The 25,829-nt window shown below is 36.4% G+C and overlaps 1 protein-coding gene across 10 annotated transcripts; it reads right to left on the bottom strand.

Annotated features, from left to right (window-relative positions):
• Positions 1-293: 293 nt before the first annotated feature.
• On the bottom strand, positions 294-25,829 carry MFF (mitochondrial fission factor). 10 transcript variants are annotated; one of them, XM_074364413.1, is made up of 12 exons: positions 25,654-25,829; positions 22,500-22,611; positions 21,551-21,729; positions 20,410-20,630; positions 19,231-19,400; positions 17,084-17,175; positions 14,461-14,535; positions 10,084-10,242; positions 6,609-6,641; positions 5,013-5,072; positions 2,009-2,093; positions 294-1,143 (listed from the first exon to the last, which is right to left on the bottom strand). In XM_074364413.1, the coding sequence occupies exons 3-12, from the start codon at positions 21,586-21,588 to the stop codon at positions 1,012-1,014; spliced, it is 1,065 nt and encodes a 354-aa protein (XP_074220514.1). In that variant the 5' UTR covers positions 21,589-21,729; positions 22,500-22,611; positions 25,654-25,829; the 3' UTR covers positions 294-1,011. The 10 variants fall into 10 exon arrangements, with proteins under 10 accessions (XP_074220514.1, XP_074220515.1, XP_074220516.1 ...); XM_074364414.1 differs by having other exon boundaries at positions 17,084-17,172; positions 25,654-25,827; XM_074364415.1 differs by lacking the exon at positions 6,609-6,641 and having other exon boundaries at positions 25,654-25,827.

Genomic DNA, 25,829 nt, shown 5'->3' with positions numbered 1-25,829 from the left:
CGTATAAGCTAAATACAAAGGGAAAAGCAACACAACTCAAGATATTTTCATCTGAACCACTTTGCAGACACTACCAATTAGAATAAAATAGCTGTAGCAAAACCAGCACCTAGCATGACCGGCACAAAGGTATCTGAAAGGAAGCAAGTTAGACTCCTGCCACCTGTCAAGGCATTAATTGCATTATTTGTTCCAGAGATGGAAAGACTTAAGTTCATATAAAGTAATACGATACGGAACAAAGCTCCCAGCACAGTATGATGAAATGAAATCTTTCAATAGACAAACACAGCTTTGGTTGACAGTTTATTAAATGCGCTACATTTGCACCTTATTCTGTGGTTTTTTAAATCTCTCACACATGGGCTTAGTAAAAATGTACTTTATAGAAAACCATCTGCAAAACTAAAATAAAAATAAAAATGCACATTTTACACACATATTAGATAAACTGCTGAAAACGTTAGGAATTACTTTATTGAAGGTGATCATGAAATATGAGGTGGCTTGATTTTATTAAACCTGACACCAGCCCATGACTTCAGAAATGTTCATTTGAAATGTGGATGCAAAAATGTCTATTAGCGAAACTGTTTAATAGTGTTTGAAAAACAGGACAAAATAAAGAATTATTTTTCCTTTACAGACACTTTTCTAAATCCATTCTCTACACATTCTCTCTCTCTCATTCAGAGAATTAGTTGTGCAGACTGATGAGGCAAAAAATTCCTTAAAAAAAGCAAAACCAAACTAGAGCCTATTTACAAAACATGCAGAGAATGTTAAGTAGGTACAATGGCAGAACTGGTTAAAGGTAAACACAGCTGAGGGGCAGGAGGCACCTCTCTACCTCTGCACATCGAAGTCCTTCCCCCTTCCCCTCTGGGAGAAACACATTTTCAGGGCATGGACCGTAAAATGGCATACGATGCAAAGACAGAAACGAAGACGTTTGCAAACTCTTTATATTTCCAGCTGTTGAGACAATATTTCTGAGAGTGGAGGTTACCTCTAGCGGCGAAACCAGAGCCAGCTATTAAGCAGCCAGAAGGCTACAGTAATTGAATACATGACCATTTCTCTTTTCGCACGTTCTTTGTTCTCCTCTTCCAGAAGCTGTAGACGTCTATTTAGTTTGATTATCTAAGTGAAAAGCAACAAAAACAAAAAAACAAGATAGGAGCTTTAAGTAATCAGATTTGTATAAAGTAGTTTAATTTGTCAAAAGAATTATTACAAACCTGAGAAGTCTCATTTGGAGCAAAACAAAGAAAGCTACATACAGAAAAAAGTGTTACCCACGACAGTTTAATAAATTCACCTAAATTTTCTTCTCTTATGAGCTTCTGTCGCTCAACTCTAGTTGTTCATCTTTAACCTGCTTTACCTGTTTCATGCCCTCTCTGTCCACCTCTCTGAGTTACCGAGACGATCCCACAAACTAACCCGTTAGAGTGGGCCCTGTGATCTGTCACCCAGGCCCTTCAGGACTAAAAGGCTAACTCCCTACCTGCTAGGAGTGTCAATGGTTGACCGCACTGTCCTCGGCCTTGGTCCTTACTGTGAGTAGCCCTGCAGTGAACACTGAACAACTGCCTCGCCCAAGTTCATGCTCCCTTATGAAGGCAACATGCATCCAACGACTGGTTTGTGATGGGCTTAAAGGCGCAGGCTCCTTGCTCCAACCCTGAGGGGTCATCCCAGGTTCAGAGCACTTTATGGCTGTAATGGTTTGCTTAAAATGTTAAGATTCTTTGTTACTGGCTAGAATTACATCAATCTATTTTGGTAATACTGTTTTATGCTGATCAAAACATGCAAATACTGGTTTAATATATCTTTAATCAAAATGGGGAAGTCAATTTTGGTTTAATAAATAGTTTGATAAATACAATATTTTCATTCATGGGTTCCACTGGAGAGAAAATGATAAAATGTTAGGAAACACCACTTTAAGTATTACCTGAATGTAATTTAGGTTTATATATATATTCGGTACATTAAATACCTGTCGTCTTAATGAAGCCGCATCTACAACAGTCATGTCATCTGAAGTTCCTTCAATTGTGGAGTCTATATTTGAAATGCCATACCTAGCAATAAGAAATAAAAATACAATTTAAGATTAGAATAGAACTATAAGTACCTGGTAAGTCACGGACTGTACTGTGTATTGCACAGAGAACTATTCAAAAGACTGGTATTACCAGTACGTATTACTAAAATATTTACCAATCTAAATGGGTACTAACACAGGAAAGAAAAGAGCTCAGGATAACAACTATCTACAATACTGAGAAAATGTCTTTGAAAGTTTGAGAATGAGCAGAAAGTCTCATAAAGATATCAATGGGAGACACTTTCCAACTCAAAGGGACTGGCACTGTTTAAAAGGATGCCTGGCTGAAAAGGTCTGAGAGCTGCTATTCCAGGACGTAACGATACACAGTTCTTCCACCAACTGGTGTCCACGCATGGTCCCTCAGAAGTCCCTGCTGAGACTCACTGGCAGGAACACAAAGTAAACGAACTCTAGCTAAAAAAGTAAGACTGATCATTTTTAATCTCGCCTCCTCTTCTCACTGCCTCTTCTCTTGCCATTTCTACTCTTTACTTCTTATTTCCAATTATTTACTCTCTAGTGTGTCTCCACAGAAGCAATTATAAAATCACCTGAACACATTTTGCCACCACATTCAGATCCAGAACTGGCTCAATAATAATCAAGAGGCTGTGTATAAAACAATATTGGAAAGCCACTAAGACAAAATCTAGAGAAAACATTAAAAAGTACTTCTTGTTCAAATGCAGTTACTTCTAAAAGGGCACTGATTTTTAAATGAATGACAATAAACTTCTGAGAAACAAATACACACAAATGCTATTCTTCTCTGCCCAGATTTCCACTTTAAAAATATATTTTAATTAACATCTTTACTGAGATACAATTTACATACCATACAACTCACCTCACATGTTTATATCCTCACTACTTTAACCCTACATGGTTATTTCAGTAAAATGGCATATTAACTTTTCTGAATGACCAGATTATAAATAAACTGAATTAAAAAGTTACTTCTACGTAATCTACAGAGCTGTCGCATAGATCATGTATCCCTAGTACTTCAAGCAAGTCCCCATTACAAAAGCACATGATCACACAAAGGTGTATGAAGAGAATGACACTTTTCATCCAGACGTATTAAAAATAAGTATATTCAGAAAATCTTGTTTCAAATGCCTTGGAAAATAATTCAAAAACACTTTAATAAATAAATTACGTGAAATGGAATTTTTACCATTATAATCACTCAGTATCATCATTCTGAACGCCGATGGTAACTATGCAGGTTGCAGTCTCAATGATACCTCACGTCTTCTGACTCGACAGAAAACTAGGACAATCTCTAAATGTTTCTTTTACGGCCAAATTAACTTGGACTTGCTTTCTCATTATCTGCCTCTTTCTTTATGGGAATAGAACAGATATACTGAAATACTGAGAGGATCTGCATCAGATAGAGGAGTGACTACTGAGTTAGTAGGTGCTGGAACTACAGATTTACAAACGTCTGAGTTAATTACTCCTTTGAACATTAAACAGAATTATTGAAGGAGTGGAAAAAATAAGGGTTGAAGATTCTTCTTCTCCACATTTTATCCTCAAAATAAAACTTCTCTATTTCTTTGAGGTCACACATGAGATGATTAGGGGGAAAAATCAAATAACAGAAGCAACTGCTTCAAAGGTAAAGGGACGTGGGATGAACACAGAGAATGAAGTATAACTGAAAGGGACTTCTTACAGTTTAGATTCTAAACTAAGGGTTTAAACATCTGTAAAGGAAATCTTCATTTGCAAAAAAAATCTAAGGATATGGCAAAACACTTTACTGTGTAATTCAACTTAAAACAGACGTGTCTTAAACTAAAACTTGTACTTAGCAAAACTAAAAAACTCTAAGAAACTGTAAGTCAGATTACTAGCTGAAAATACTTTCACAGAAAGTAAAAGATTACAAACTTATGAGAAATGCATAAGGAAAAACTCAGTGGACTGAATTAATACTGTAAAAAGAAACAAGTCAGCAGAGTGGTTAAGGGACCATGAAGGACACATTTTCCATTCGCTAACCTGAACTTAGTATTAATGAGAAACTGACGTTTCCGTCTCCTCTTCCTAAAAATGAATGTGCCAGCTTCTCATCGTATAAACACTGCTGCCAGTTTTAAATCTACTGCTACGGATAATACATTTCTGCTTAAAATAAAATTGGCTCTGAAAAAAAAAATCACAGTAATGGCATCTGTGAATACCAACCAGTTTTTTTTTACTCTAGAAGCTGGGAAATGAGGATTTTCGCACTTGAGAACTTGAAGTATTTGTGTGTACCATCCTATTTGTCCTTATGTGTGACAGGAAGAAATAACCACTCATGCTAAGCACATCTGAGAGTATGAAAGGGGAAAAATTAAGAGAGAAAAGCTTAACCAACAGATGACAAAAGTTCTTAAAACTAAATTCCCTTTCTAAACATTTAACTTCCTGGATGGTCGATGCTGACTTCCCCCAATGTAGGATGATGTTTTACAGACACATTTATCTACACACTGAAAGTGACACTGTCGACAATTAACAACTGAAAAGAAAATGCTGGACAGAACTTCCGGCAACAATTAACGCTTGTCCAGCAAGATGTAAGATTATTTCTTCTGTGTTTTAAACATGATCTTCCAGAAGCTATTACAATTGTATTTAAAAACAGTATCCCAGATGTTCACGCGACACAGTATCAAAACTACTGAGTTTTTTTCTTTAGACTCTGGTGGCCAGATGACATGAATGGTTAGACTCACTGTTCTCAGAGAAAAGCAGAATGTACTCAGACAGAAAAGCTGTAGAAGTTCAAGCTGTAATATAAAGGCGTGGCTACTACATGCATTATGTCCTACAAAATACATATTCAGTCAACTATTCACCCTGGTAATTACAAAGTCTCAAAATTTACCTGACGTTGTCATGATGGGGATTAGAAGTGACGGCAGCAGACCCACCGCGCAACACAGGTCTAAGGCAGGTTTTGGCGAGAGAAGGCACAAGACAGGATCAGGAAACAGAGTGGTAATGAAACAAAAGCAAAAACAAGACAAATAAATGTCAAATAGGATTACATTGTATGTTTTGATACAATACAATATATTTCAAATACTTTAAATATCTTTGTCTCTCTGTCCTTCATTTTATGATTTTCATAAATTTAGTATTTTCAATGGGTTAAAAAACACAGGGAATCTGTATTTATGTAGCAAAATAACATCAACATATAAAATAATTTTGGGGGGGTTATCATATATTAATTTATGAAATTCAAGCCAGAGGACAACTGGTTTAAAAAGTATAATTTCTCTCTTCTAGTCGGCAAAACGTCACCAACAACTTGAAAAGCATGTCAAGAACCGGTTAGTAGCACCTGCATGATCATGGTTGCTCATCTGGTATCAACAGCTCTACCCTGAACACTAAAAATTTCAAGTGACTCCCACTTCCCACAATTCCTTGCCTCCCGCCTCATGAATTTTGCTGAGTGCCTGGTATCTCAATGTAGGTGTGTCTCATTCAAACCCCCAGCTCTCAAGAGCAAACCTGCAAGCTCAGTTCCGGAGCTGAGGAGATGGGGGACACGTTTGGAGCACATACTACAGCACATCACAGGAAATGCAATCAGACATGTGAGTCTGATGCTGAGAGACAACAGGAGCGACACACAGGGCTGCTGGAAATGAAGACTGGGCGCACTGGAAAACTTCGTGGGGATTTTCACTGAGTACATAATTGATTTCTAGAGGACAACTGGTTCTCTACCTAGGTAAGCAGTCACCTTGCCAATAAATATTATTTATTTTTTAATCAGAAACAAAAGCTCTGCGTGATCACTGGTCAATTCTCCAAAAAGTAATTGGCAATATTTACTAATCAGAGAAAGGAGGCTGAGGTATAGAATCCATATTAGGATTTTAAAAATTATTACATTCTATTTTGAATGTCTCATTCTCTACGGACTGATCAGGTTTTGCCTGAATTTAAGTATCAAGACAATTCTTACAGTAAACACTGAATACCAAATGCACTAGTTTTTGTCTGTAAGGGGGTACAGTTATAGAATTTTGGTTACAATACTAATTGCTATTTTCTGTCAAGTCAATTTATATAAGAAAATTTTAATGTTTAGCTTGTATGTTTCCTCAATGCACTACTGTACTTAAATTTCTGGAGCCTGAGGATAAGAGATTCAGAGACTTTTGAGGGAGCTATGTTGGACTTCTAATTTGTTGGCTGAAGAACAGTGAGAAATCACATGTGCTTGAGACAGGTTTTAAAGTCATTCCATCCTACTAATTAATTTATTCTGTGACATTAGGAAAACTTATTTAACTACAATTCTACATCACACTAAACTGAAAAAGGTTAACTAAGTGAAGCCACAGCTGTATACTACCTAACGCTTAAAAAAAAAAAAAATGCTCAAAAGGATTCACCATATTCAACATATTCCACCACAGAGATTTCCCTTTTACAACGCAGAGCCAGAAAATAATACAGTTACCTTTCACAACGTATTTCATTTTGTCTTCTCACACTGGCAATTGACACATATAATATAAAAGTAAATTAGACAGGTATTTGGCAAAGTTAGAAACTTCATTCAAGTACCACTTTCTACCATTAAGTATGAGTTAATACATTAAAAAAATCTTTTTAAGTTTGATATGTTTAACAATATGTTTTGTAATTAAAGTGGCAAAGGGAATGAGATCCAAGGCCCTCCAAGTCCCAGCAGTAACTTGTATACTGACTTTTTTGTGTAAATAAAGGGTCTGCCTTAGTAGAAGAGGTTTCTTTGCTTAAAAAATGGAAACTACTACAGTAAATGAACAGTTTGGGGCACCAGGAATTATACACATTTAAAGAAACGACACATTGCAAATAACAAAGCAAACACTGTTTCAACTGCAACTTTGTATTTCAACATCTTCCAAGTAATATGCTTATATGGATACTTGCAAAAAATATAAATTATTTACACAACAGTTTCTTATTCTGTTCACTCAAAGCTAATATAGTCTGCTAATGAAATTCTCAAGCCCCTTCTAAAAATAAAACTTAAGCACATTAAGCATGACTAATCTGTCAATATTTAAATAATGTTCTTACATAGGAACTAAGTTACTTTTAAAAAATACTAATATTTTGCTTAGAACAATGAGATACGGAGCTCCAGCAGGTGTCAGAAGACGTGGGCATTTCATAACTAGCTAAGGACTAAATAGCATTTTAAATCCAAAGGACACAGCTGGTGCTTGTCCCAGGTGTTGGTAAATTTTTGATAGATCAGTTTTCCAAATGCACAGCACTGACCTATGTAAATAATCTTTTCTAATAAACATCTAGGATTTAACTTTATTTTCATGTTGAACTTGGTTTTAGATCACATAAGTTCTCATACAATGAGAAAACAAAAACATAATACATAAACCTTTCAACGGTGTCCGTAAAGTATAAACTAAAAATAGTTCTTACGTTGAGCACCTGTGAATCTGCATTATTTTATGACAACAAAACAGCCATTAAGGTTTTTTCTTTCTTTATGCCAAATAATTCTAACTTAATTATACCTAATCCGATGGCATAAACCAAAGATAAGATACTGCATTAGCATAAGAGCCACGAGTAAAAAACAGAAAGGAAAAAATAATGTACAGAGCAAGGAACATAAAAGCACTTAAAACTTTATAATCATGCAAGAAGAACATTATCCAAATTTCACATTCCTACTTCTTGTATCAGATAAGTCATGATAGACAGTTCTCATAGTACAAATAAAAACCAATTTGGCACCTACAACTCTAATTAAATCTTGTTCAACACTCAGATCGTAAGAGATTTAAATGCAATAGAAGAAAAAAAAAACATTTTAAAAATGAAAGCATCCAAAAAGACTAATGAGAATCTGATCCTCCAGGTGCCAAGATTTGTATCCAGGAGCAAAGAATTATTAATACAACTAATTCATGAATTATTAAAAATCTCATTTAAGTGAATAAAATAATTCCTTCCCAGAAAAGGGATTTTAAAGTTATCAATGTATTACAGTTTTTAAAAATCACTTAAAGCTCAACATAGTTTTCTGTAAAGTAAATTTTACATTAGTAAGATTTCTGATTTTATACTTTTGAACTTGAGGCAAAATTTTTCCTTTATGGAGAAAAAGAAAATCCAACTGCTTTTACAAGTTTCATATACTGGACTGACCTGTGTATGTGTGGGCGGAGGGGATAAATAATTTTCATGCACTGGGGCTTTGTCATTGAGCTATTATTCAGTCTATACAGGGTTTATAAATACCTTTCTTATTCAGCTATTTTCACTGTAATAGGATTTGATATGATATAATTTGACCTAATAATCCAGTCTCTTTTAAGGCTCTATTATAATTAAAAAGTTAAAGAGGATACCTGGTGAAGAATAAATCTATTCTAAGGAGGCAGGAGAAAACAGTCCTTTGGAAATATTAGTCAAGTGGCAGGTACTTCATATTCAATACCATTTTAAGGATCTCCTGCAACACTAAATAAAGAATTTGAGGCCATTATCCCAATATCTTAAATAAAGACAGGCGAGGAGGGAAGAGTCCTCACGAGAATCCAGAAAACTGGGTAATATTGCTATTACCCTTCCTTTTTTTCAATAGATGAAGAAAATGAGGCCCAGAGAAGCTAAGCAACTTGTCCAAGGCCGTGGTGCAGCCGGCTCTCCAGCGGGCTGGATCAAGACTGAATCTGACTCCCTGAATCCATTTTTCCCTTCTAAACCATGCTGCTTCTTACAGGCTCCAAATATTCAGAGACAGTCCTCGAAGCTCCAAAGAGCACAAGAGGGACCCCAAACCCTTGGGGAGGGGGAGATATATACACACACCTGCACATGAATACATGTACATGTAATCCCCCCACCATGAGCTTCTCTTTCATGCTCTTTGGTGCAGCTTTAAGTCCGTGGGCCCACAAGAACACCACTAGAACTCAACAGAGCAGCGGGACAAACACTTATCAAATATGGTCAGACACCTAGGGCTCGTGTGAGGCTCAAAAGCACTTAAGAAGAAAAAGTTTGTTCAGAGCAAGCCATCAGACATATCGGTTCCTAAGGTAAGAGACAAGGTTTTCTGGAAGGACCAGCTTAATTTATTGGGAATTCTTCAACATGCAAAAATTAACAGTCTTGGAAAATGATCATGAAAATTCACTGACACAGAATCACTAGATAAAATGTTTGAAGCTGCAATGTAACTAATTGCATCTTTTCTACATTATGCCAAAAAAAGCTCCCAAATTTCATTTTTTTAAAAATACTAGTAATGAAGCAAGGATAATAAAGTATTTGAAATAATGGCAAAAAATGTATTTGTATGAACAAGTCTAAGTATACTACTAATGATTTTACTTCGAGATATTCAAAAGTCAAACAAGCTGCCAATACTGAAAAAAATCAGTATTAAAAAAAAAAGACAGTAGCACCTGGGATTTTCAATGCAGGGCTAGAAATCCCTAGCTAAGAGGGGAAAAAAAAAATGTCCTTGCAGCTACACTGACATCATCCTCTCAGATTTGCTTCTTTAATCCAAACACAGTCGTATCATAAATGATTAAATCAAAAGACTTTTTGCAGAAAATCTGTACAATTCAGTCCAGTATCCCACACTCAAACCCTCAGCATATCCCAAAATGAAATCAAGTACTTAGAACAAGTCAACAAAGCCTGTGAAAAAAATCATTGCACTGCTCATGTACAGTTATTATCAACTGAATCCTTTCCCTGGCTGAAGAGAAGCTAACAGAACCTTGTGAAATGTGAATTTTGGACAATAATTTCAAATTAAAAGAAAGCAAAGCAAGCTGTTTAAAACCGTTGGATCTTAGAAAGAGACAGAAGTGCAAACATAAAAGGAAAACACCACAGTCCACTAACAAGGGGCCAAAAAATATGCAATAAAGCTGCAAGAATCACTGACGGCCAATCACCTGCGATTTTCATCCAGCACATCCAAGATCTGCTGGTAAGCCCTACGAGTAGAAGACTGGATAAGCGACAAAATGCCACGGGCAGAGGAAAGATTAGCTCCATCTTCAGGTAACATACGGGGAGGACAAACCCGAACCTGTTGTGGCGATGGTGTCACACTGTTTACAGAAGCACAGCAAATGAAGAGAAAAACACTCGAGTCAGACTTCTATAAAACTTCAGCTGAGCAGTTTCCCCAAACATTCATATTTAAAGAATTATCTGAGTTTTCTTGCCCATTTTTCCCACCCTTCATTTTCCCCTAAAAAAGTCAAACCAAAGTTAATAAACATATTAAATTGTTAAACAAACAAACAAAAAAAGACGACCATGCAGCATCTGTAATGGTGTAGCTTTAAACATCAGATTAAACACACTGAATATGAACGAAGAACTTTAAGAGGGGAGAGAACTACAGCAAAGAGCATATTCAACCCCCAGCTCCGGAGAGGCAGCGCTCTTCATTTAGCGTGAGGATTCCAGTTCAGCACACCAAACCTCTAACAAGCACCACTGCACTGCAGCTGACGGGTGACCGGAGGAGTAAGAGAACTCTGGTACACAGGTGCCAAAGTTCACATGCATGAATCGGAAGTGATTCCATGAAAATGTCATTTCAAACACTTCACAAACACAATGAAGTAATCTGAGTTTACGACGACTAAATTTAAAGACGAATTAAAGTTTCAGAAAGCTAACAAAAGCATTTTGATTACTGAGTTATATTAAAGCATGGGCTTTCTAACTCAAGGACTAAAACATGAAACTACTCCTAATTCTGTGAATACAATGAAAAGGCGAGGATACTTCTTAAATTATTCAGATGGATGTTAAACCGTTTTGGGGTTTCCCAATGACAGTAATCTTAGTAATTCTTTCACATGAGCTGAGATTCATAACGTCTTTGGCGCCACTGACAGTGCCTCCAAAAAGCTGAACACACTTGAATAAAGCAATTTTACAGTTCTAACCTCAAACTCTTACTTTTAGTAGTCAGAGATCTGTTTGATATTAGAGCGTGATCAGCCACACAAGGTGTTGATATATGGACTTGGCATCTGGTTTGTTACAGGAAGAGGACTATGGGACGTGTGCTCAGTAACTTGCCTCAGTGTCAGGGAAACACACCTCACACTAAACCTCATCCTTGGTATTATGTCCAAAACAATGAAAGTGGAGCAGACAGCGAACAACTGAAAAGATAAACTCTTTAATTTCAATTTGTATAATCTTTCCTAACTTAACATGTATTTGTTTGGAAATCATAAAATAAGTGGGATAATGTTTGAAAGGATAGCTGTCATCTAATATTATTCCAGGAGTCCCAGAATATTAAAAACAAAATCTTCTCCACAATCTTGTCAACAACTCTGAATGTCTCGATGATCCCAAAGCAAGAAGTACAATAAATATGAAAACCATGTTTTCGAATGACTATTTAAAAGAGAAAGATCTAAGCCAAATCTTGGCATATTGAGAAATTAATCTGTCAGGGCTGACTCACCATAGGAATTAGGCCTAACGGTGTCAAGATAAAAGCAAATTTTCAGACGCAGGCTTCATGGATGGTTACCCTAAATGTCTGTCCAGAGACTAAGAATCTCCTGGCATGCATCTCTATCTATCTATCTATCTATCTATCTATCTATCTATCTATCTATCTATCTATCTTATCAACACCAATACACATAGCTTATCAACTGACCCAAGTACTTGGCAAAGCCCACACTAGGCAGCCAAGAAGAGTAAAAGAATCAGTTTATCTGGGACTCAAAGTCTAAGTACTGGCCTTGCACTCAAGAATTCTCTTTAGGCAGCACAAGGAAAATCTGAAGCTGTTGTTCTTTGTGAGAAACCAGACTGAATTCATGTTAGAAAAGTGTCACCAGAGGTAGGAATAAAACGGCTCGTTCTGGGTCAACAGAAACAGGCAATCCATCTCTCACGCTTGATAGCAGTGTCAAAAAACCTGGCTAATTTACTTCAGCAAGTTTTAAAAGACTAATCAGTAGAGTATCTATTGATATAATTAATTAAACTTTTTGTCTTCCTATTTTAGGGCTTAAATTGAAAACTTCACATATTTTGTATTTACAAAGATGCTGAAGTCTGTAATGATCAATATTTAGAATTATAATCTTTGAGCACCAATGTCGGCAAACTGAACCAAAGTCCACGAAAAAAGTTTAATGGATTTTTGCCCTATAAATTTAAAAGGAAAGAAAGCCTCCTTTGCTAGAATTCACTTTGTCAGAAATAAGCAATAGGAATTAAGTTCCAAAGGTACAAGTACTTCCCGTCCATACAAAGGAAATCAGGTCGTCAAGCACAAACTACTTTCAGATTAACTGCTAAGAATTCTTAAGATGGAATGTGCAGTAAATTGAGTTTTAAAAACAATCTATAAGACCACTTTCAATTCTAAGATTCTATAATCATATAAAATTGGAGTATGTTAATATATGAAATAAACCCTACATGGTCCTCAATTGTAGCTTAAGAAGAAAAAAATTTATGTAGAAAGATAAAAGTTAAATTAAGTCTTCATCAATACTAGCAAAGATTATTTCATCAAAGACTAGCATCAAAAACATATTTGGGTTTTGGGTTGTTTCTCAAAAGAAATTGAAGTTTCAAAGATTAGTAAGAAATTTAACTTTTCATTAATTTATATGGCAATCTTTCATAAATAGCAAAAACAGAGTAGGAAGTATTTTATACACTGATGACCACTTTGGGCAGCATATGTATAGATTAAATGCCCTTGACCTTTAATATTTATTTCTATCTATAGGTAAGTTGAATGATTAAATCATAAGATAACCATGGTTACCCTAATTAGAAGAAATACTCTAGCAATTCTTCCTTTTCAAAGCTTTAAGCAGTCTTGCAAATAATTTTTACAAACAAATTTAAGAACAAAAAAGAATAAACCCAATTTTGGCAATCAGTCTGCTGCTGGCTGAGATGCCCAGCACGGCATCAACTGTGGTGGGAAATAGGGTTTTTAGAGCTGAGTCTCATCTCTGTCCACTCATCCACCCAACCAAAGTGGAATGAATTTTTGTTTTTTGTTTGACATATGAACTATTATGAAAAATAAAAAAGTAAACATATTGCAAAGGCACTGAGATTATTTAAGCAAACATTATATTAGTAATTAAATAAAAATGCATGTTGATAAATTGATCCTAGTAATATTACAAAACATCAAAAACTCAATTTTATCTTTTTCTTTTATAAAAGATTAGGACATTTGGAAGAAAAGCACTTATGTTTACTATGTTATTTCATTAGTAACAGCTCTCTCTCATGCTTACACGAAATCTTACTGAATGAGTGTTGAGTAAACAACACTAGCCAACGTAAGAACTCAAATTTAAATGAAAATTTACTCGGCATAACTATGTCATTATTACAACGTAAGTGCAGATTTAAACACCTCTTTCCCTATGGGTTTTCATAGGAATAGTGTTTCTCAAACTGTGAGGATAATCTCTTTGGTGAGGCTCCAGCCTCTTCCAAAAATACAGTAAAGGTGAAATAGTAAAAAAGGGGACAAAAAATTTTCACTGAAACACAAGTTTTGTACCATTTCTCTTGAAATTTTAAATAGAAAGCTTTCATTTGTTGCCACAAAGGCCATTCGCTAGTTCTCAGAAGCATAATAAGAGAATCAGAATAAGAGAAAAATCATTGGTTGCCAGACTGACTCCTGTGGCTTAACAACTCCACTGGCTGCTGAATTCCTACACTGCTCGCCAAAGTGCCCCACCCACCTTGAGGGGCCAGTCACTCCCACACCTCATTTTATCACACTTACAGAAACAGTGGGTTTAATGATCTCAAAATATAATCTTCCAAAGCTTAATTTTAATCTATGGAATTAAAAAAAAACTTAAATGATAAACTACACTTAAGACTCCTTCCTCGTTCATTCTGGGTCATAATAAACAAGAAAAGATAACATGCTAAAATTTTTAAAAAGTCGGGGATCACTGCACCTGGTTCAACTGAATCTACCAAGGACTAGTATGCCAACCAAAGCAAAATGAAGAAAATGGAAAAGGAATTTTGGTCCTTATGTGTAAATCATTCCATCTTGCTTTCACCATTATACCCCAGATCATACATAACTTCCTTAGTCGGTCTGGTTATTTTTTTTCTTAACAAAATGTGTGATGACAGCTTGAGAAATCCTGAAACAGAGGTACTAAAAGCCAAACAGTAAGAGAATTAGGGCATTATATGCCAGTTACCTGGTGAAATATTAGTACAACATAAGCCTGCAAAATTAAAACTCCTACTTGTGAAAAGCAGAGCAGATAAAATCTTACGTGTACTCCGGTGCAGAAATCGGTGCCTGGAACCTTGAAATTTTATTTCTTGGGGCAGAATCTGATCTGTGCCACCTTAAATAATAATTATGCTTCTTTAACATATTCAGCTTTTATAACACAAAGAAAAAGCTAAATAGGAACGATTCTACTAGTCAATCATTTTGTGTCAGTAGCTGACAATAATTCTGTTGTCTCTTGAAAGTGATTAAGAAAACAAAGGCCAGTGCTTCTGCTCCTATACCCACATGCACTTCTATTCTTAAAGCCCAGGAATAAAATATGTGGAGGCAGACAGAGGTTCATGGACAATGTCACACAATTAATCTCAAATAACAAAGAAAAGACTAAAGTAGGTAAAGACAGGAAGAGTCTACAAATTACTCTGGTAGAGGCAAAATAAAGTCGTATTGTATTAATAGTTTCTTCCTTAACACATTACCAACATTATATATAATTTGCTCATTATGTAAAAATTTTAAGGTTAATTAAATGTAGACTCTTATAGATGAATACAATTATGTTATTAAGACAATGGAAAAGAAAGTGAAAAGTTACATTATTAATAAAAAGATGGTGAAGTATCTTACCGTGACATGGTAAGATACATAACTACTAACACAAAAAGTATGGTAAAGTAATGTAAGCATTTCACTGTGAAAAGGTATAGTTAAATATTCATGATACTTTTACTAACAAAAATTAAAACGTGATACTGTTTTATTAAACAACTAGAAAATGACATTAAAGCAACTTAAAGAAAAGAGAAATCAAATACTAGTTACCTTTGTTAATCTTTTCTGTTATGAGGAACTTACATTATTGGTAACTGCTTAAGTATCTATGAATTAATCATTTACTCTCTACTTCACTGGGCTGGTTTTCATACATGACAGAGCTGTTTCCCTTCTCTTCAACTGAACTCAGCTCTCAGTAACATACACTTTGTGAGGAAAAAGCAAAACTGAGGCTATAGTAAAACAGCCCTGGTTTTTATTTCACTATTGGTAAATTTCAAAGTAAGTAAGGCCCTAAATAAACTATATATTTCTATAATAGAAGAGTTTTAGTTGCCTTAAAAAAAATTACAAATAGAAAGTAACAAAAGCCCTTAGGTGTATGTTTAATCATTCTGAGAGGGGAACTAAATATCAAGGAGCTAACTTTACCATAAACTATGCAGCCTTTTCACCACTTGTGTGATATATTTGGAAATATTCTGGAAAAATAGATTCCATGGGCCAGCTGATATCACTGCCAGCCGGGTACCTCTGGGAAACATATCATTATCGTTAAAAAATTCATATTAATAATGGTTGAACCTTTCAGACGTGCCTTCCCCGAGGAGATACATATTCTTTTAAAGTTACTATATCCCTATATAACTCTTCAGAGTAACTGTAACTACTTTAGGAGACGTTTCTAGATTCCCCAGGAAATCAGAGCAGTTGACAGTTCTTTGCATCTAACACAAAAAAAGGCCCCATCCCCATCAAAGCCCCTTCTGCATCTCTATACTCTTTAGTCAAGTCCAAATTAGAACTTGATGTGGTTTAACATAAATGACTTAACTGTATTGTGCTTAAGTTACTTTGTATATACATTTAAACGTTTTGCTTTTATCTAGATTTGTAAGCTTTGTGAGGGACGTACCTTCTCCTGATTCTCTGGAAATTTCCAGAGAAGCTAACATGATGCTTGATATCAAATATGGTTCATGATAAATGAGCTTGTGAAAAGTGACTGAAAACTTAATAAGGAGAAACGTTCATTTACATAAACAATCTAAATCATCTATTTAAAAAGTTACAATCACCAATGGCTTTGAGACTTAAAATTCTGACTGTTTTAAAAGGGGTATTTTATTATTAAAGACCCATTAATTTTAATAAAACAACAAAAAGCACTTGCCCAATTTAAAACATCTTATAGCGGGGTAGCTTTAAGATCAGGGTATGATAATATAACCAAACGAGAAAGAAAGGTTTACACAAACAGTCCTTTAAACAACGTACTTAACTTTTTGGAAAATGAAAGGCATCTAAGAATTCAATGACTCAGTAGGCAGAGAGCTGAAAACTAATCCTGTTCATCACGGCTCATTAGAAGCAGAGCTGCAGAGGGCTAGATGTTTGACAATCGTATGACAAATTGAGTAACTTGAAAATAAGTATGTTTCCTTAATAAAGTCTCTTCCTTTTTTTTCCCCCAACCTACATGTTAGATAAACATTTTTGAAGGCTGCACAGAACTGAGCATTTACACTTATCAATTTTTCTTAAGTATACTTTAAAGGAGGTCCTTTAAAATAAGCAAGTCATACTTACAGAAGACTACCATACACACAGAAGAGGATAACAGTATTGAAAAATTCTCACAGCTAACAAAATGGTCAGATTTTAAGGCCATGTAGAGTATAAAATAAAAAACTGATGTAAATGTTATTCATAATGTAAATTATTTTTTTCTTTAGGTTCTTAGGCATAAAACATATACACATTTCCTCCTTTTTCTGAATATTCGGGGATTAAAAAAAAGACTTAAATTATTTAGAAAAGGATGTGACAGACAATATGTGGAGAAAACTTATGAAGGAGACACAACACTTAGTGGTTCTACTCACATGGAGTCAGTTCTGACCAGCTGTCCGTTTTGGCGAACAGCATTTTCACTCATAGAGCGCTCTCTTTTTAGCCTGCCAACTGCACGGATCTGCTAGGCACAAAGAAAGGGAAAGGAAGAGAAAATATTCTTAGTAGCCTAGTAGCTGCTTAGCATCAGAAGAATCTTAATCCAAGGCTATTCACAAAATTTAAAAAGAACATAACCAGGAATTGCCGCCAGGTATGCATATTAGACATGTTTTAAAAACCCTACTTATGATAGGGCAGATAAACTTTCAAATGCTATCTTCTTCAAGAATAAAATTAATTCTAGTTTAAGTATTAATCTTACTTGGTACAATTATTGATATTTCTATTATGATTTATACTATACACTTATATTATTTAAGAACAATTTACAACAGTTTTTAAAGACACATATACTACAGGAATAAATGTTCCTGGCTTCTGAGTTTAAAAACAAATTCAGAAGGTTGGATATTTGCAAACTAGACAGAAAAAAGTCTTAACTAGCTTAAAGGTCTTGGCATTCTAGAAACAGCCACAATCTTCCATCTCACATGCTCTTCTCACAAAAATGTTATCATTGACCTCTTTCCATTAAGAGATGGAATCTATGCTTCTTTCCCTCGAAATTGGGTGGGTGATCCCTCCTGCAGATGATGCAATGTGACTTCTGATGTTAGGTCATGAACAATAAGGCTTCTGCCTTTCCCCTTTCTCCCCGGGGGAGGGGGGGGCTATTTGTGTTTGGAACAATGACACCACTGGAACCCCTTTTCGGTGGGGGGAGGTAGGTCTAGTGTCACAGTCTCTTCTTCCTCATTCACACTGCCTAAGAACACAGAGAACTGTCATCATTTGGGCATCTCAGCATATGCTGTACAATGATTACTACAGAGTACAGGATTTGGGGGAATCTCACTTGAGTATTCTGAGTAGCATCTGAATGAATCATCCATGTTATCAGCACTCAGGGCCTTATTTCAACCCATTTCCTAGAAGCTACCAGATCTAATTCTTTCCCTTTTCTACTCTGCTCATGAGCTGATTGCCTCTTGAGGGCCACGTGATCCTTCTACGGACTGAAACACAGATCATCTTTGCTTTCTTATCAGGCAGAACCCTCACTCCAAGACGATATTATTCACAGCTCTTACAGTCTTCCCCTCATCCATACCACTGTGAAGAAACTGTCTCACTGCATAGTGTCTTACACAAAAGCTCAAAAAATATCTGATAAATAAAAATAATTCTGCAAGTACCTTAGTGTCTTTTCATTATGGGAATACTCAAATTTAGTACTTTTCACCAAGTAAATACCTAGAATGCCTACACTGGCACCTATGAGTGGATTACCTCAGTCACTCCAGCAGAAACTTCCAACCTAAGAAAAGGCCATACCTAGTGCTAGGAAACTGCACTCCCCTAAGTTACACGGGTGATTTACCCTCTTAGGAAAGGCATATATGACAAATGAAAGGCAGTCTCATTATCAGTAAAAACATATCTTTGCACATTGTCTTATATTAGCCTCATGACAAAACAGGAATTCACAACTTCTAATGAGTAAGTTGCAACTATAGAAATGACAGAAAAGAAGTTTTACAAGATTGGCTCTGAATCAACAGCAAAGGCAAGATCTGAACTTTGCTAGTAATGTCTTATTGGTCCACATACTGCCATATATAGGCAGTAACAAACTCAGTAGAAACTTTTCAGCAATCGGGGAGGAACAGGTAGTGTTAAGGGAAAAAAGAGCTTTCTTTGCCCTGTTTGCCAGATTGCTTTTATAACAAAGTGATGCATCAATTTTTTTCCCACGCTAAACTTCCCAAATTGTCCTGTACTGCTTAAAGTGTAACTCCTAGCCATAACAGCTCTCCTTTCAAGACTACATGAATGTTAATGATTTCCACAGAACTGTCCATTTTCCTGAAATACAATATTTACATTAAAAAAAAATAGTATAGTGTCTGATCTGGGGTATCTGTAAACCAAAATTTATAGTAATCAATGGTCCACGCAGGAGGATTTCATTACATATGGCTAGTAATATGATTTATACAGCCTTTTAACTCCTCTTCAACTTTTGCTTTGCCTATGTTATTTCAGATTCAGTTGATGTTAGAACTCTAGTACTTACTTCCTCATTTTGAGGGGTTGGAAGAGGTCTTTCTAAATCCAGAAAATCTAGTGGCCTTTCACTTAGTGTAAGCACACGAGGTGGTGTTTTTAGTGCCAGAGGTTTAAAGGGAGTTGACTGTATAAGGTCAAGATCTGCTGGTCTTGAAAATGGAATGTCTTCGTTATTTCCTGGGGATAAAAAATAAAATAAAAAGGAAAAGAGATTTTTAAAAGATACTGCTTTTATTAAAATGTATTTGCCATTGCATACCCCCTAGAAATGGCTAAAATTAAAAAGACTAACAGTACAAAATACTGGCAAGGATGTGGAGCAACTGAAACTTTCATGTGTCACTTATGGGAACAAAACAGGGTACAACCATGTCACAAAGACATGTACATGAATATTCATAGCAGCTTTATTCCTAACAGCACCAAAAAGGAAACCATCAACCAACCAGATGGCCATCAACAGGTGAATGTATAAATAAATTGTGGTGTATCCACACAGTGGAATATTAAGAGAAAAATGGAATGAACAACTGATATAGGCAACAATATGGAAGAATCTCAAGGACATTACACTAAGCAAAAGAGGCCAGCCAATGATATACTGTATCATTACATTCATATGAGACTCTAGGAAAGACTAATCTAGGCTTTGGTTATAAAAAGGAGATCATGGTTGTCTGGAATTGAGGGGTAGGAATTAAATGAGATGCAGAAAAAGGAAATCTATTTTTTTTTTTAAAGCTGGGAGGTAATTAGGTTTATTTATTTAAATGGAGGTACTGGGGATTGAACCCAGGACCTCATGCATGCTAAGCAGGTACTCTACCACTGAGCTATATTCTCCCCTGGAAAAGGGAATCTTTTGGGAATAATGAAAATGTTCTATATCTGGATTGCACTAGAGGTTACACAGGAGTATACGTTTGTCAAAAATGTATACTCATCAGGCTGTACACTTAAAAATTACACATATTTTATGTATATAAATTATACCTCAGTAATTAGTTGAATTATATAAAAATATTGTCTGAAATTTCAGACTATCATTAATGTATAAAATTTTGAAGAAAATGTAAAGTTGCATTTCCCAGCTCCTTTTCTAAGTATTTTGAAAAACCCAAAAGTTGTCATTAAAATACATAAAATAAAGGTTTATCAGGAGACTTTATAAACAAACGTAAAATACCTGCTACAACAATTCTCTCTGGAACCTGCATGATCACACTAGCAGTTGAAACGCCTTCTTGGAATCCTTGTTCCAGGTCAGCATTTGGCGGTGCTACCTTTAATTTTTCCGGGACCCTCATTCGCTGACTAATACCTTCGGTATATTCCATTTCATACTGAATTCGACTAATTTCCGCCATTTCAGCAGGAGTAGGAGAAGGAAATGTTGCCCCACTCACTCTGTGGGCAAAAAATAAAGATGGGGTGACTGAGTGTTAAAATGTCAGTTTTCTCTACATAGTGAAGTCAGAAGACAATACCTTATAGAGAGCACATGGAGACTTCTCATTTGTGAGAACCAAACACGCACAAAGGAAAAATAAAAGCCTGAAGAAAACGTTTTCCTCAACATAATGCCTTCTCTTAGTAGAAACTGCACCTTGAGGATATTGCTTAGGAGCAAATTTTAAAAATTATTGTATAACCACAACACAAATGCGCACCCACCTACCCTCTCTTCCTCTCTGCATAAATACATAGGCATGCTGCTGATAACTCAAACATGCCTAAAATAAAACTTAAATGGAAATTTCCTAAACAATTATTTGAAGGAAAGCTGCTAAGACTTTATAAAACTGAAATCAGAAATTGCTGTCACGCATGAAAAAATAAAACCTCATGATGAAAATCAGGCTCACAAGTTAAATAATGTTAATTCTAAATTTACTAAAAAAAAGAATAGGCAACTCCCTGAAAATCACAAAACACAAATTAAAACTTCTCTTACTGAATGTACATCTGATGACTTAGAGGAAATGAATACCAAATATAGAATATGCATTAATAAATCCTTAACGTACGCATTCATTTTGAGGGACTGAAAGTTTCACACTATTAATCTGTAATTAATATCATATTTACATGTATGTTTTTAAAAAAACATGACATGCCTTCAAGGGGAAAGACAGTACAAATGACTGAGTAACCTTCTAAATTAGAGGAGGATCCATGCTCCAGGGAAATGCAGTAGAAAGGAAGCTGCCCCAAAATACAAAATGTCGATAAAAGTAAAGGAACATGATGAGCCTATGGAAATCAGCTTTAAAGCCACCATGTCTCAAGCCTATAACACCAGCTCAACTGAATAAAATGTCACTGACCTTCCTAGTGGTGTGTCATTGCTTGTTCTTTTACTCATTTTTAACACAGTAAATACACGTCTATAAATAGCTATTAAAATACTGCTACCCTGTAGTTCAGTTTACTTTACACAACAACTCCCCTACAGATCTGAACTTTTTTGGAGGTGTACATAACAACACGGACACTGCTTTTCCAGCTGTAAAAAAGAAAGAATAAAAATCAGTATTTCAACAATTCATTTCATAAGAAAACTATGAATAAAAGTAAATATCTACTTAAAATTATTTTTGGATTTCAACCAAAACTGATTTTCAAATTTCTCCTCAAAAGAGTTATTCTATACCTCAAAAAACATAAATAATATTTTAAGCATAGTCATTGTTTAATGATTTTGCAAACAGGACAAAGAAAAACTAACCAAATGTATATACGAATGTGAAGCTGGATTAAAAGAAAACATTTTGCCATAAAACTCCTCTAATCATTATATCTTGAAAGGGAAAAAATCCATTTCTTTTTAAAACTATGTACAAATGAAGAAATCACGAAGACAATGTAAAGGACAGAAGTAAATATATTTGAGGTAGCCTAAAATTTGATGTACAAGTAATAGTTTCTTTAAAAGGAAATAACTTTGAAAGCCATATCATCCTAAATTTTCAGCAAAAGATATTCTGTATAAATAAGGTTAATAAAAAATTAAAGCCAGTATAAGTGTAAGCCATAGCAGGGGTATTTCTTAAATTTCACATCAGAGATGTGTAACACATCTTCAACTCCACCTCGCTGACATGCTTTGGAGAGTTCTTAGAAGTTGCTTAAGGTGCCAAGTCCTGACCACTGGTTAATTCTGACCGCTAACTTGCACCGTTCTGTATTTACCAAAATGTGTGACTTTTAAGGATTTGGCATGCAAACGGTTTCAAGACTAAGAAAAAAGAGCCAAAAAAGAAAATGTTTACTCACAAATGTGTACCAACTACTGCTTGCTACTTGGCATTATCTGCGCCTGTGCTTCATATTAAATTCCTTAACTTGCTTCAATTTGCATGTGCTGGATTTAGACCCACTTTTGTCCCTAGGGGAGAAAAACAGGAGCTAACTGAGAAAACAGATAATACCATTATCAGGGATTCATTGCTGGAAATCCTCCAAACGATCAAAGTCACCAAAGATGTACAATCTTACATTAAGAAAGCAATAAAGCAAATAAAGATAAGAGACTGTCATCATTTCTGATATAAATTTAGAAAATGCAGCTGATGAAATATATGTATGTTTAAAAGAACCTTAATACTTATGTGTACACATGAGTGTATATATGCACACACATATTAAGGAGGAACAAATACATTGGCCACATTTTCATTCAGTATTTCATTTTATATTTACTTAATTTCATTTGTAACTTTCACTCAGTATATGAACCAGTAACACATGCACATGGTACAAAGCACACAAGAACGTACAGAGAAAATAAAGTGCCCCACCAGATCCTATCCTATAACCACCCAGCTCCCCACAGGCCACCTCTATTATCAACATCTGTGCATCATTCTAATGAGATGATCCTACATTGTGTACATGCATCTGAGGCACAGTAATAGCTTACATTGAGAAATAGAACTGAAGAAAGACATCAAAAGCAGTATGGCCTTGGGACATGAGAAATTTAAATTTTATACACAAATTGCTAGAACATTATCTCCCTGAAATGTACTGTTCTCCACACTCCATTTACTACATTTTCAGCCTTCTTTCCACTAGTACATCCCATGGGTCTCAACATTTCACTTGACAGCAACATCTTCTCCTACAAGACTCTCTCAGTTTGCAAAGTATCACAGACAAATCATAAAGGTGGACACTGAAAAGACATCTTCGGGAAAAAGTCAAATTCTTTTGTAGCAAATTCGAGCAACTTAAAAAGTAAATGGAACTTTTCTACTAAGATTTAACATTGTACTGTCCCAATTACTAGGGTTTCTGCTTAAGTAAAACAGATCAAAGATCTTTTTTTTTTCCTTCCCTCATCAGACCATTGCATTTTTTGTAATATATTTTGGCAATAAGTAAATTTCTCATTTTGAGTTAAGATTATTAATTCCAGAAGTTTTATCACTTAGAGTCTACATGATTCAGTACATGATTCTCTGTAATACAAGTAAGGAGACAAAATCCCTCTCAGAGTCACAGATGATCTTACATCTCTACTTTCTAAGTCCAGGGGTTCCCACCATCAGTAACTTACTGACTTCATGTTTTTCCCATGTTCACACAGTACACTTACTCTTAGCTACACTTAATTTTCCTTTAACTTCACTTTAAAAAATCTTACATAAATGTATTGTAAAAGGAAACTTTACATCACTACCTTAAACCATGAACTTAATGTACATATATATAGACATGTAACAAAAACATAACTCTTACCAAACCCCTCACCTGTAAACCACCTAGAGTCAAGTCACATCTCACCTGCAGAAAATGTCCCCAAACTGGAACACAATGATTCAAATCTGACTTTCTCATTTTCTTTATTAGAACACTGGGATCCAGAGAAATAGCCCAGGAGGTCACAGAAATAACTTGGGTCAAATTGACTGTGGTTGCCAAGATTTATACAATTCCCCAATTACAAAAACAAAAAATGTCCAATTGTTTGTCACTCACTGTGTGGACCTCGATCAAGGTTTTTATACAGGTCACCTTGTTTCAGTTCTCTTTTCAAGCAACTATACTTAAAGGATGAGTGTACTAGACAATCAAGGTGTCGTAATCCAATGTTAATTTTAAAAGAAAAGTCCTTGAAAACTCGGAAAATTACAAAGGAATGAATTCTAAAATAAGGTTATGCATCCACAGAAAACAACTTTCAACACAAGAAGGCAGGGCGGTAAAAGCTAAACTTTGTAATTGTAAAATGAGGCAGCCCTATCTGACAGGAAAGGACAGCAAACACAATTTCATTTCGGAAAGAGTAAAACCAATTCACAACTGTTTGAAACCAAAAAAAATTGCAGGTCCCACACACAATCTAATTACACGGGAAGACACTACTAGGTGCAACTAAATCGCTCTAATTCTTTCCGAATCCATTTTCCTTAAGGGCTTTTCCTTTGGGATCTCATTAGCCAATGAAATTGACACGGAAACAAATGTTTTTCACCTAAGGAGATAAAACACTTAAGATCCTTCAGGTGAAGTCTCTCAGTGGGGTGAGAGGCCTGTAAACAATTGGCTCTATATTTGGGAACAAGGGCCCCGAGGCTTTCTCATCTTCGGCGGCAACCAAAAGACGGCACACCACTATTGAAAGGGTTCTCCTCCCTCGAGAATGCCCTTTTGCTCTAACGTGGTAGGATGCAGCGGGAGAGGGGCTGAGGATTCTTCTACCTTAGACGGGGGACTCGTCCTCAGACGAAAGTCAGAGGCTCGGCGGAACCGGAATCCGAGCTCTCCTCCAGCTCCCCAGCTCCTGGAAGGAAACCCTAGGAGTACCTCCCAGCATCCACACCTGCGAGCAAAGATGCTTACACACCCGCCCGACCAGGGGCCTCCCGCGGATGCCTGGGCTTCCAACAAGGCCTTTCTTTTCGAATATGTTGTTTTCCACAAAGTAAAATAACAAAACCAAAAACAAAACAGAAAACTGCTTTTAAAGACGGCAGGCGTCGGGTTCAAGGTCATACTGAAAGTATGGGCCTGGGCTGGGAAGGATGAGGGAAGACGACCAGCCAAACCTCGCTTGAAGCTCTTAGGACGCCCTGAGAGCTTCTCAAGCCTCAAATTCCTTTCTAGCTGGAAAAGTCTAAATTCATCGACAAAACGAGACACCGAACTAGAAACGGGGAAGAGATTAACCCAAAAACGTTTGCTGGAGAGTATCCTGCTCTCCCTTGGTTCCACGGACTCTGAGAGGTGGCAACGCCCTGAGGGAGAGGAAGGGCCAAGGTTGAAGGCGAGAGGCCCGGGGGTCGGAGCTCCGGCCTGAACGACACCACGAATGGGCTGGGGCCGCCGCGGGTCCCTCCATCGGCCGGAGGGTCACGGCCGCCGCGCTAGGCCGGGCGGCCGGCTTGAGCCGCGGGTCCCGGGTCGGGAAGACGTCAACACTCACCCCTGGGCCCGCTGGAGGGTCTCCAGCGGGGGCCGCCGCCCGCCGGCTCCCGGGGCACTCGGGGGGGCGCTCTCAGAGGCCGTTGGCCGAGCGCACGGAGGCACCCGGGCAAATCACCCGCCGGCGAGGCCCGGAGCGGGCGGGGAGAGACGCGAGCACCTCCGGGACTGGCCCCT

Source organism: Camelus bactrianus, chromosome 5 (genome assembly GCF_048773025.1).
Source record: "Camelus bactrianus isolate YW-2024 breed Bactrian camel chromosome 5, ASM4877302v1, whole genome shotgun sequence".
Taxonomy (NCBI): Eukaryota; Metazoa; Chordata; class Mammalia; order Artiodactyla; family Camelidae; genus Camelus; species Camelus bactrianus.
Note: the sequence above shows the minus strand (reverse complement) of the source record. Positions and strands in the feature narration are given on the sequence as shown.

Coding starts and splice junctions, on each gene's coding strand:
- MFF (XM_074364413.1), bottom strand. CDS start 21,588: ATGAGTAAAAGAACAAGCAATGACACACCACTAGGAAG. Junction 14,536..17,083: donor CTGGTCAGAACTGACTCCAT/GTGAGTAGAACC, acceptor TTATTATTTAAG/GTGGCACAGATCAGATTCTG. Junction 2,094..5,012: donor CCCCATCATGACAACGTCAG/GTAAATTTTGAG, acceptor TCTTATTGCTAG/GTATGGCATTTCAAATATAG.